Raw genomic sequence first — 12,108 nt, 5'->3', positions numbered from 1 at the left:
TTTTTGGGACAGAGAGAGACAGAGCATGAACGGGGGAGGCGCAGAGAGAGAGGGAGACACAGAATCGGAAACAGGCTCCAGGCTCTGAGCCATCAGCCCAGAGCCTGACGCGGGGCTCGAACTCACAGACCGCGAGATCGTGACCTGGCTGAAGTCGGACGCTTAACCGACTGCGCCACCCAGGCGCCCCTGATTCTAACATTTAAAGCAATGCTATTTTTGTGTAACCTGGCCCTGAAATGTAAGCCAGCTGCAGGAATTTGGGGACAGGGTTATGCCTAGAAATACTGAAGTAGTGAATTCTATTAACTGTAGGGAAAATTTGTATTGTAGAATATATACAAGTCTTAACTGATTTTAAGGATTTTAAGAACAATTCTGACATTATACAAACATGGGTTTATGTACCCATCTTTGAAATTTAACCTTTTGTGCGTTATAACTTGACTGTTGTATAAGTTGAGGCTGATGTAGGTGGAGGGTGAAATTAAGCAGGGTCTTACAAGCCATGTTAATGATTTTGCTCTCTATTCTGAGAACCATGGAGAGCTATTTGGGCTTTAAGCAGGAGAGTGATGTGATAATTCTTTATTAAAAAGGCAAATATTCAGTAGCGTGAGAATGGATGAGAAAAGGTCAGAAGTGGATGGGGTGGGGAGATCAGGAGACTCTTAGAATTGGCAAAAGAAAGAGGGGGACTGCATGTGGAAGGAAGATTGTGAATTCATCGTTGGGCGTATTGATTTTGAGGTCCCTCTGATGGAATTGTCAAGTATGTATTTAGATATATGTGACTCTGAGCCAGAGATGTGAAGTTGGGGGATGGCAGGGTTCACTGAAGCCAAGTGTAAGTGAATTTGAGAGAGCCTGGGGCTGATAGAGGCAGAGACTAAGAAGACCTGGCCAGAGAAGTAGAAAAAAAGGGAAATCGGAGGATGATGCATTCAAAGGGACCAAATGAAAACTTGTTTAAAGAATTCCTCCTTTCAAGTGGTCAGACTACGGACTGCTGCTAAGATTGAGACTGAAAACATGTCCATTCAGCTTACGAAATAGTATAATCTTAGTGAGAGCTGTTGTGGTGTAGAGATGGGCTCAAACTAGGATGAAGTAGGTTGAGAAGTATGAGGTGCGGTTATCGAGGAATGTGGCAGAAAGTAGCTCTGAAGAGGAGAAGAGAGATAGGACCAATAGATGGAGAGATCTGAGCATGTTTTACTGACCATTAGCATCCAACAGAGAACATAAATAATGTGGAGCATCGAAGGGAGAATCTGCCTTCAGCTTCCCACTGGGATCGCATCTTTATCCTGATCCTGGGGACAGTACAACCTCAAAAGATAAAGTACCTCCTCTATAATGATAGGGGTAAAGGGGAAATAATACCATTTTTTATTTTCCTAATTCCCTATTATATTCATCAGGGTCTGAACAGGAAACGAGCCACACAGTAATTTGAACAGGGCAAGTTTAACACAAAGAATTAACTGTGTATGAGGGGAAAAAAAGAATTAACTGTGTTGGAGATTATTTGATGAGAGGAAAATTGTACTCTAAAGAGTATAGGAATATCAGAGGGACAGCCACTACCCCAGGGCTAAGGCCAGGGCATCCGAGAGAGGAACAAATCTGGAAGAGTGCACGCCTCAGCCCCTTGAGGGCGTGGCCCATTGGGTGGCAGGGGAGTTTGCTGAGGTGTGGAGCAGATAAAATTCTCTGGGAAGCTGTCTATGGGGAGGTGCTGTGCCATCAGGCTCCTTGCGCACGGTGGTGGCTCCCTGGGGAAGCTGCTCCCGAGGAAATGCCACATGCTACTGGCCACCTCAAGCACCAGGTTGCCCCACATGTAGAAGGCTGCTGGGGGGGGGGGGGGGACACACTAGAACGAGGAAGAGCACCTTCTCCTCCTCTGCTTTCCTTCCAGTGCTGTCTACCAACAAAGTTCAATATCGTGCCAGCTGGCAAAGGAGAAACGTTTTAGAGTCCGCCTCCATTATCCGAAATAGTGGAGCTGAGAGACGGTAAATTGGCAAGTGATGTCTATTATTGATCTTTAAAACTTTTTCCACTGTTTTGCTATAATGATTATAATGATGAATATCCTTGCGCACATGTCTTCTGCGTGGCTCCTTCATAAGAGCTGACCGAAGGAGAGCCTATTGACAGATACAACGAGTAGTCCTTAGGTTTTGCTTTTTCTTTTTGTGTGCACGAAGTTCTTTCTGGAAGGAAATGTGAAGTACAGATTGTCTTTGGGAAAGAGAAGTGGGTGGTCACCTATTCTTAAAACTAAAATTTTACAAAAATATTTTTTATTGTAAACATAGAAGATGTTATCTATTCTGTCAACCTGAAGTTTATTGTTTCATTTCTCAGCATGTTATAGTTTATTAAACAGTGACCTATTCTATCCTGTCCTGTTCTGTCAGCTAAAGGCACCGATTTCTGACCTTGCTTCAACATCACTCGTGGCCCCAAATGAGTCAGGATATTTTCATTCAGTTGTTTCCTCTTACTGCTATCAGAACCAAATCATCCACTTCCTTTTGTGTCTCTGACCCTGCTGTGGCATTTGATGCGACGATACCACAGTGGGGTGAGCCTCAGCGCTGCGGCCGCCACGCCTGACTGTCGGTGTCAGGGCTGGGAGTGTTCTTCCCAGGTGCCAGGGAGACAGCTTGGACTCTGGGGATTCTACTCAGTCCTGAGTTTTCTTTCTGGAGTCAGAATTCCTTCTTCTCTTGTTTCTACAATAAAGCCTTTACAAAGAATACTGTTTCTTAACTCAGCAGTAATGATAGTCATTTTAAGAAATACTTTTGCCCTGTATCATCTTATAGATTATGCCATAATAAACTAATATGGAAAATTGTGGCCATAGAACTTTGGTTTTTATATATATATATTTTTTTAATGTTTGTTTTTTTATTTTTATTGTTGAGAGAGAGAGAGAGAGAGCGCGTGCAGGCAGGGGAGGGGCAGAGAGAGAGGGAGACTAAGGATCCGAAGCAGGCTCCATGCTGACTGCCAGCAGAGAGCCAGATGCGGGGCTCAAACTCATGAACCATGAGATCATGACCTGAGCTGAAGTCGGATGCTTACCTGACTGAGCCACCCAGGTGTCCTAGAACTTAGTTGTTTTAAAACACTTGAAAAAGTATAGTACTGCTTTCGACCTTTACCAAAATTTGTTTTAATTCAGTGTTAATTTTGTAGAACTTACATCTGATACAAGATTGTATTGCTCATTTGTTTGTTTTTTTTTTTTTTTAATGTTTTTATTTTGAGAGAGAGAGAGAATGCACACGGGGGAGGGGCAGAGAGAGAGATTTCCAGGCAGGATCTGTTCTGTCAGTGAGTCCGAGCAGAGCACTACACGGGCTTAATCTCGTGAACCATGAGATCATAACCTGAGCCCACATCAAGGTCGGACGCTTAACCGACTGAGCCACCTAGGTGCCCCTGTTTCTTTTTTTTAATTTCAATTATCAAAGTGGAAAGGAGTTATCCTTAGATCCATTTTGGAGTAGGAGGAGAAAAATAGTATTTTGTATTTTGACACTTTATTCTGCATTATTTAAAGTGTTTTCTACCTATTAAAATTTCAAGAAAGATCCAAATGGTGTTTAATTTTATGCTTCATTTGATTAAATCGTTATCTGTTTTGTTGCTTTAGAGAGCAAAAATTAATTGTATAGTTTCTGTTAAAGCCTTAATAATTTTTATAATAGCCTTTCCTTAAATCAATTTTTTTTCTAAAAATCTTTGACATTTCCCCATAGCAGAGAGAGTAGATTTCTAAGACTAATGCCGCATGAAGTAGAAAGAAGAACTTGAATCCATTTGTATTTGAGCTGTTCGTAAAGTTCAGTGACAGAAATGTTTGCTGTGTTCAGTATTGATCCCCACCATCTATCCCCAGGTAATTCTTAGTAGTCTAAGTATTGAATCCAGTGCCACCATTATAGTAGGCATCCATTAAGCTTTTGATGAGCTAGGTGTTGTGCAATTTGAAGGTTTTTTTATTAATGACGGTCTGACTAATGTAATGGTTGTTCTTTAGCAATTTTCTTGGTTGGTATTTCAGGACTGCAGGAATATGTGGAGGCAGTCTCTTTTCAACACTTCATCAAAACACGATCACTTATCAGTATGGATGAAATTAATAAACAATTGATATTTACAACAGAAGAATATGGAAAAGAAAATAAGACCGTAAGAATTTAAAATCACTTCACATTTTTATATAATTTATATAACCGTATAATGGTTATAGGAGGTTTGCTGGCTTATAATGCTAAGAATATTGAGACGGTAGTGTTCTTTTCTAGAGTGTGGTTTCCAAGATTCCCAACTAAGGAAACGGTCTTTTAAAATAGTTTTGTTAGTGGATGGAACAAGAACAGCTATGGGTATGTTGGGGGGAAAACAATGCTGTTCACCTAAAGCGCTGTTAAGTGATTCCTGTTAAGTCCACTTTTGATTTTATTGTGCATTTACAGTGTGCCTTTCATAAGCACTATCTCATTTAATTCTTTCATTAACTGTATGAGGTAAGGATTTTTACTCTCATTTTGCAAAGAAGTGGGCGTTAGAGAATTTAAATAACTTCTCAAAAGCCACACAACTAATTAAGTGTGGCAGAGCTAAACTTTGAAACCAGGTGTTTTGAAATGTAAGCCAGGTGCCCTCGTCCACCCTGCCACTGTTTCTCAGAGTGTGCTGCAGGAACCCTTGCACCAAGTATCTACCTCAAAGGAGTGTTTTACAGGATTTGATTGAAAGGTTTTCAGTTAGGCAGTGTATATAGCATATGACCCATACGTGCTCAATAGTCAGTTAATATAAAATTGTTATTATATTAGGTGAGAGCTCTTAATCGCTTACTAAGTCCCTGAAACTTGTATCTGAAAATTATATAGCTATTCCGAATTAAGAAAAGAGAAACTTTTGCAGTTTGACTGTTAAGTGAATACTATTTTTACGCTGGGTTTCAATATATAGTGTTCAGGCAATGAAAGAGGAGATTTTGAATATTTGGTACTTCCTGAGATACCAGTACACTTAAGGATAAAATTAGTTTTTTGCTGTCTTTATTTTTCATAATTTTTTCTTTATTGTTTTTTTTTTTTAACATTACTCAGAGCCAGAATGGGCAGGCAGAAGATGGAGGAAGCTGTAGAAATACTGTTTTCTTGAATATTAACTAAAATGTTAGCATCAAAAGGTCAGAGTTAATTTGGCATGACAGATACAACTTACTTTAAGGAAGCCACGTATATATTTTCTCAGTTTTTAAAATTATATGAAGTTTATTAAGGAGGATATTCATTTTTGGGAAGTAAAATTCCTGTATGTCTTTTATGTGTTTAGTGAAGATTGCATTGCAGAAAGAAGTAAAGAGCCTATTTGATCCTCTATCCGAAGTTACCACACCCTTCTTTCAAGTTCTTTCTAATTCAGAATGAAAATATCAGGGCAAGAGTGTAAAGAGAAACAGAGAGTAAATGCGCTGTTTTCAGGATTTAGGTAGTAAGTTATTTGAAGATTATGGTGTCATAATGTTCACATATGCTTTTCAAAACAAGACCACATTCATAAATAGTTTTTCCTTTTAGTGCTAAAGATTCTTGGTGCTAAAACTTCTGGGATTTGATAGGGGAAGGTATTTTGTTCTGACTTGCCTGTTGAGAATATTGCCAAAACCATTTAAATTTCTCAGTGATTAAAGTTCACATTCCTTAATGTGACTTTCTACCCCTGACTGTCCTTTTAGAGTCATCCTGTACCATTTCTTACTTTAAACTTGACTCAAGGAGATACCTCACTCGTTCCTCAAACATACGACACAATTCTCACCTGCATGCCTTTGCGGTTCTCTCTGCCTAAAATGGCCTCCAGTATAATTGCAACTTCACCTAGCTGAGTCTCCTATGGACTTCGAATAACAATTTAGGCATCTCCTCTTCCAGAAAGGCTCCAATAGAGCAAGGAAAAAACTGTTGTGGAAAGAGGAGATTGACATGATGGTAATGGTGATAGCAGCTAACATTTATTGAGTATTTACTTTGTGTTGGGCATTATGCCAAGAACTTGGTAAATGTTATCTCATCCTTAAAATAAACCTCTGAGGTAGGTACTGTTATCCCATTTTACAGATGAGGAAACTGAGGTTTAGAGAGATGAAATAACTTGCCCAAGGGCATACACCTTATGAAGCAAGGTCCTGGAAGAGGTGGGAGGAGATGGGTCAAGGTCATTTGGAAGAGTTAACCTCAAACAAGAGGAGGGACAACTCATCATCTGAGACTGGAGGATAGAAGGTAAAGATGGATATGGACATAAATAAGTTTTTTTTGGTTTTGTTTTGTTTTGTAGGAATAAGGTAATTGAGAGAGCTTGTGCCAGGTGATCTGGCACATGGCCAGGTCAGTGAAAGTAGACAAGATTGTCTACTCAGAGTGGAGAGGTTTGGGATTGAGTAGGGGGCTAAGGAGAGTTCTGGTAAAGGTTTGGAACAGTGTCTGAAGAGTCAGGAGAGAGAACTAGAGGAATAAGTAAAAAGGATTGGTGAGTAATTTGTATAAATTCTGTATAGCTGTGACTATCATTACTGTTTTTTGGGGTTTTTTTTTGTTTTGTTTTTTTTTTTTAAGCTCTGTGGTACTCAGCCACTTGAATAAAGCACTAGTGCGAGTAGATTTTAATATTGATGCAGGGTTGTGTTTTTGTTGGGCAGGTGCAGTAAAAAAACAAACAAACCCACAAAGGAATCTAAGGGCACTGAGGAGGAGGTAACAAGAGAGTAATAAATCATGATGGTCAGTGCTGAGTGGGGATGGAAGAGAGGCCAGAAAGGGACTGTAAGGGACTTAGGAAAACGCGAGTGTATCACCAACCTAGAGGGCTTTATGACTTGTCATTTAGATAACTAAGTGACCGTCCTGCAGTAAAGTCATCAGACTTTGTTTTCAGAATGTTTTAATTTTATTTTGTATGTCAAGTGAGGTTGGGAATAGTTGATTTTAAAATGCTACAGTATTAGATTATGAAATTATCTTGAAGTCATTTAGTTCAACTTTCTACCCAGGGCATGAGTTCTTCTTGTAGCGTCCCAAATGGTCATTAAGCAAAAAAGATCATTTTATTTAGAGATTAGCATGACTGATCTGCTCTTGATTTTATACTTTATAATAAATGTGATACATGCATATTCACTCTTTTTCACGTTGTATTTTCTTTGTGTGTGTGTGTGTTTTCTTTACCAGCCCTCCTCTGATGCACAGGATAAGCAGTTTGGTACTTGGAGACTGAAAATCACACCTGTTGATTACCTTCTGGGAGTGGCTGATTTAACTGGAGAGTTGATGCGGATGTGTATTAACAGTGTGGGGAATGGGGACATTGACACCCCGTTTGAAGTGAGCCAGTTTTTACGTCAGGTTTACGATGGGTTTTCATTCATTGGCAATACTGGACCTTACGAGGTTTCTAAGAAGTTGTATACTTTGAAACAAAGTCTGGCCAAAGTGGAGAATGCTTGTTACGCCTTGAGAGTCAGAGGCTCAGAAATTCCAAAACATATGCTGGCAGATGTCTTTTCGGTTAAAACAGAAATGATCGATCAAGAAGAGGGCATTTCTTAGAATACCGTCCTCAGTTGTTATTCTCTTGAGAGACCAGTTTGTAAGACTGTTATTTAGTATTTCGTGGGGCTTTATTGTGGCTTTTAAATAGAAATGTTTTCGGTCGTACTTGTTTTACATTGTAAACAAGCTGTACATAAAATTATCGAAACGAATCATTTCTTACATCTTACTCATGAAAGTTTGCATACAAAGGTTTGCATATATGCCTATCTGTCTTTTTGCTGGCTGTAGTTGATCGTTTATCTTTGTAACGTGAACATGCTTCGGAGCGCACTTTCTGCCATACCTATTTCAATTTACGTTGTGTGAAGTGTGGAGTGGTAGTATTTAGCGGAAGCCATTTATAATTTAAGTTGGTGATTTTGTTATATATGGAAAAGATTTCCTAGCTACACATCTGGACTTGAGCTTCCTGTTAAAATTTCTTGGTAATATTTTGTGAAGCCTCCAAAATAGGCTTATTCCGTAGAATAAGAATTAAAAATTATTAAGTTATCAATAGACTTAATTTTATGAAGTATTATAGTGAGAATTCATATTATATTCTGGCCAGTTTTTAGGCCATTTTGAACCCATTTGAAAGAGCCTTCCAGAAAAATTAACAGGTAACCTAGATTTTAGTTTCTACATTTAATTTTTTTATCCTTTAGCACATAAAGTCTGGTAGTGAATTGGAGCTAACATCGTAATATTTTCCCTGGTGTTTGAGTTCAATTACATACTTGTACATACATCTGAAAAGCTTTTAGTAGTGATTATTTAGCAATTCTTTTGTTGTCATTCTATTACATTAGGCATGTTTCTTATAGATGCATCTATAAGAAATTGCATTTAAATAATTACAGTGAAGTTTGAAATTTTTGAAATACTGAGTTAATTCAAGCCTTTATAGTTGTCCAGTTGTGTTACTTAATAGTATAAAAAGTTGCCAAAGAAAATTTATCATGTACAATTCAGCAATAAGACAATTGTCAACACAGTTGGGAATAACAGTGGTAGTCTTTAGTAATATTTAGAATTGGAACTTGCCTACTGAAATTAGTTCTAGATTATTCCCTGTGATGTGAAACTGATGTGAGCATGACACTATTGGCTGACAACCAGACATTTCCATTTGGTTTTGTGAGTTCTGAGAATCTAGATACTGGATTTTATTTTTGGAAAGATTAGCTGCTCTGTTTGCAAGGCCTGATTCTTTGAAAGTGAAATTTTCCAAAAAAAAATAATCGTGTAAAGGAAAATAAAACATAGACATGCCTAATAAATTAGGTTGGTTGGTTTGTTTTGGTGGTAGCATTTCTTTTGGTTTCCCTATTTGAAGACACACTGCTAAAATATAGTCTCATTACGTATTTCTGTTTCTTCTGCCACTTGAAGTTAAATTTATAATGTTAAAGGTAACATAAATAAATGGATTGATGAATGTCTTAAAGATGTTTAAAATTGAAGTCTTTAAATAAAATATTAAAAGAAAAGTTAAAGCTTATTTTTTGATCATATTGAGAAATATTTAATCAAAAGGTTGTAGAATTTTGGGCCTAAATAGGAAGCCTAGTATAGACTAACTTAATATGGAGATTTATTACTTAAAAAAAAAATGTTTTTTTTAATGTTTATTTTTGAGAGAGACAGAGTATAAGTTGGGGGAAGGGGGTGTCAGAGAGAAAGAGAGACAGAGACACAGAATCTGGAGCAGGCTCCAGGTTCTGAGCTGTCAGCACGGAGCTGAACATGGGGCTCGAACTCACAAGCTGTGAGATCATGACCTGAGCTGAAGTTGGACACTTAACTGACTGAGCCACCCAGGTGCCCCAAGATTTAGTATTTCTCAAACTAAGTCCAGAGGTAGGGAGGGCTTCAGGAAGGACATCTCTGTACATCCCATTGACCCAAACTGGGTGACATTCTTATCTTTCTAAATTATTTAGTGGAGAGGAGAATATCACCTAATAGACCAAAATAGTGTTTTTCTGAGAGGAGAAGGGCAAATAAAAGAAACTGAATTAGGGCATTATCATCATACGAGAAGGGGAAAATAGCCTTGGGGTAGGCAGTCAACAGTATTTACTACCCATGGATTGGTGCCATCGCTGTTGGCGGTGCATATTGCATATTAATATGCAATACTAATTGCATATTATAATTACATGTTGCATATTAATAGAGTAGGTGTTAGGACAGGATAGTAGAGGATCTCTAAATATATCCTGAGTGTTTTTCAGTTTTAAAATAGTTGCTCTGATAGCATCAAATGTTGTCATGTTTTTCATTTTTCATCTTTATTATAAAAAGAAAGTGGTTCTAGGTTACATGGCAAGTTACTGACAATTCTGGAATAAAATTGGGTTATTTCCTTCATAAGTAATTCCTGCATGTATTAAATCAGTGGTTTTCAGAATCCACATTGCATAGCCATAGGGCTTTTTGAGGGTGCCTCAAAGAAAGGTGCTACGTAAATGGGTGATTGGCAGAATGGATTTAAAAACTTGATTCAAAGTCTTTGCTCTCTACAAGGATTCACCTTAGATTCAGACACAAATAGATTAAAAGAATAGAAAGAGATATTCCATGCAAAGAGTAACCAAGAGAGAACCACACACAACATAGACTTTAAGGCTAATATTTTTGTTTTTGTTGGAGACAAGAACAATATGTAATGGTAAATGGCTCATTCCATTGAGAATATATGGCGATTATAAACACACACACACACACACACACACACACACACACACACACACACACACACGTTAACCACAGATCCTCAAAATACACGAAGCCTGATCTGACAGAACTGAAAGGAGAAATTAGAAAATTCAACAATATTAGTTGGCAACTTCCATTCCCCACTTTGAATAATGGATAGAAGAACAAGACATGAGTAAGGGACTCGAGGACTTGGACAACATGATAGACCTGAGAGACCTACATAGAGCACTCCACCCAGCAGCAACAGCAGATACGTTTTTTCTCAAGTGCGTGTGGAACAGAATCCATAAAATGTCAGGTTACAAAACAAGTCTCAATACTTTTAAAAAGCTAGAAATACAAAGCATGTTCTATGACCACAAATGGAATGGAATTAGAAATTAATAACAGGGGCTCCTGGGTGGCTCAGTCGGTTGAGCGTCCGACTTCGGCTCAGGTCATGATCTTGCGGTCTGTGAGTTCGAGCCCCGTGTCAGGCTCTGTGCTAACAGCTCAGAGCCTGGAGCCTTCGGATTCTGTGTCTCCCTCTCTCTGTGCCACTCCCCTGCTCATGCTCTGTCTTTCTCTCTGTCAAAACTAAATAAATATTAAAAAAAAATTAAAAAAAATTAATAACAAATTGGGAAAATTCACACATCTGTGGAAATTAAGCAACATACTCCTGAATAACCAGTGGGTCAAAGATGAAATCACAGGGAAATTAGAAAATCTTTCAAGAGGAATGAAAACCACAAAACACAATGTATGGGATGCAATGAAAGCCGTAATCAGAGGGAATTTCTTTATATCTTTAAATCCCTACATTTAAAAAGAATGGGGTCAAGTCACTAACCTAAACATCTATCTGCCTTTAAGAAACTGGAGAAAGAATAGCAAACTACAAAACAAGAGAAAGGAAATGGTAAATATTAGAGTGGAAATAAATGAAACAGAAAATAGCATCAGACCAAAAGATGGTTTTGAAACAATCAACCAAATTAACAGAACGGGCGTGGGGATTGCAGGTGACTGCTAACAAGCATGGGGTTTATTGCTGAGATGATAGAAATGTTCTAGAATTAGTGGGGATGATTGCACAACTGTGAACATACTAATACCCACTGAATTGTACACTTTAAGGTGGTGAAATTAATGTTTTGTGAATTGTATCTTTGTAATCATTTTTAAATGCTTTTTAAAAAGTGGATTGATTGCTTCGTTGAAATTTTGCTAGTATTGCCTGTGAAACTGGGTATGATATTTTGCTTGTGGGAAGATTTTAAGAAAAAAACTATTTGTTCAGTTTCTTTTATTGTTTAGGACCATTCAAGCTTTTCATCATTTCTTAATGGTAAGTTTCAATGAGTTATATTTTTCTCAGGTTTTTTGATACAAAGTGTTATTAGTATTACTGCATTTATATCTTGGCTATATCTGTAGCCATAATACATATTTGTGTTATCTCTCTGTATATACTTTTTTTCCTTCTACTCAGTTTTGCCAGATGTATTTCCATTATGTTAGTCTTCAAAGAGTTACCGTTTGCTTTATTTGGCTTTTTTCTTTTAATTTTTCTTTTTCTTTCTTCTTTTTTATAAATTCCAATATGGTTAACATACAGTGTTATATTAGTTTCAGGTATACTGAATTCAACAGTTCTATACATTACTCACTGCTCATCATGATAAGCGTACTCTTTTTTTTGTTTGAGAGAGAGAGAGAGAGAGAGAGTGGGGGAGGGGTAGAGAGAGCGGGAGAGAGAGAATCCCAA

At 37.8% G+C, this 12,108-nt stretch overlaps 1 protein-coding gene across 1 annotated transcript in view; it reads left to right on the top strand.

Annotated features, from left to right (window-relative positions):
- Positions 1–9,124, top strand: part of TSNAX (translin associated factor X) — a 32,578-nt gene extending 23,454 nt beyond the window's left edge. The window contains exons 5-6 of the mRNA XM_025914997.2: positions 4,088–4,215; positions 7,269–9,124. Coding sequence (XP_025770782.1) covers positions 4,088–4,215; positions 7,269–7,646 — 506 coding nt within the window. The 3' untranslated portion in view covers positions 7,647–9,124. The remainder of the gene's footprint in view (positions 1–4,087; positions 4,216–7,268) is intronic.
- The last annotated feature ends 2,984 nt before the right edge of the window (positions 9,125–12,108 follow it).

This window comes from Puma concolor, chromosome D2, assembly GCF_028749965.1.
Source record: "Puma concolor isolate L17-30 chromosome D2, mPumCon1.1.hap2, whole genome shotgun sequence".
NCBI classification, from domain to species: Eukaryota; Metazoa; Chordata; class Mammalia; order Carnivora; family Felidae; genus Puma; species Puma concolor.
The sequence above is the reverse complement of the archived record's forward strand: the minus strand, read 5'-3'. Positions and strand labels throughout refer to the sequence as shown.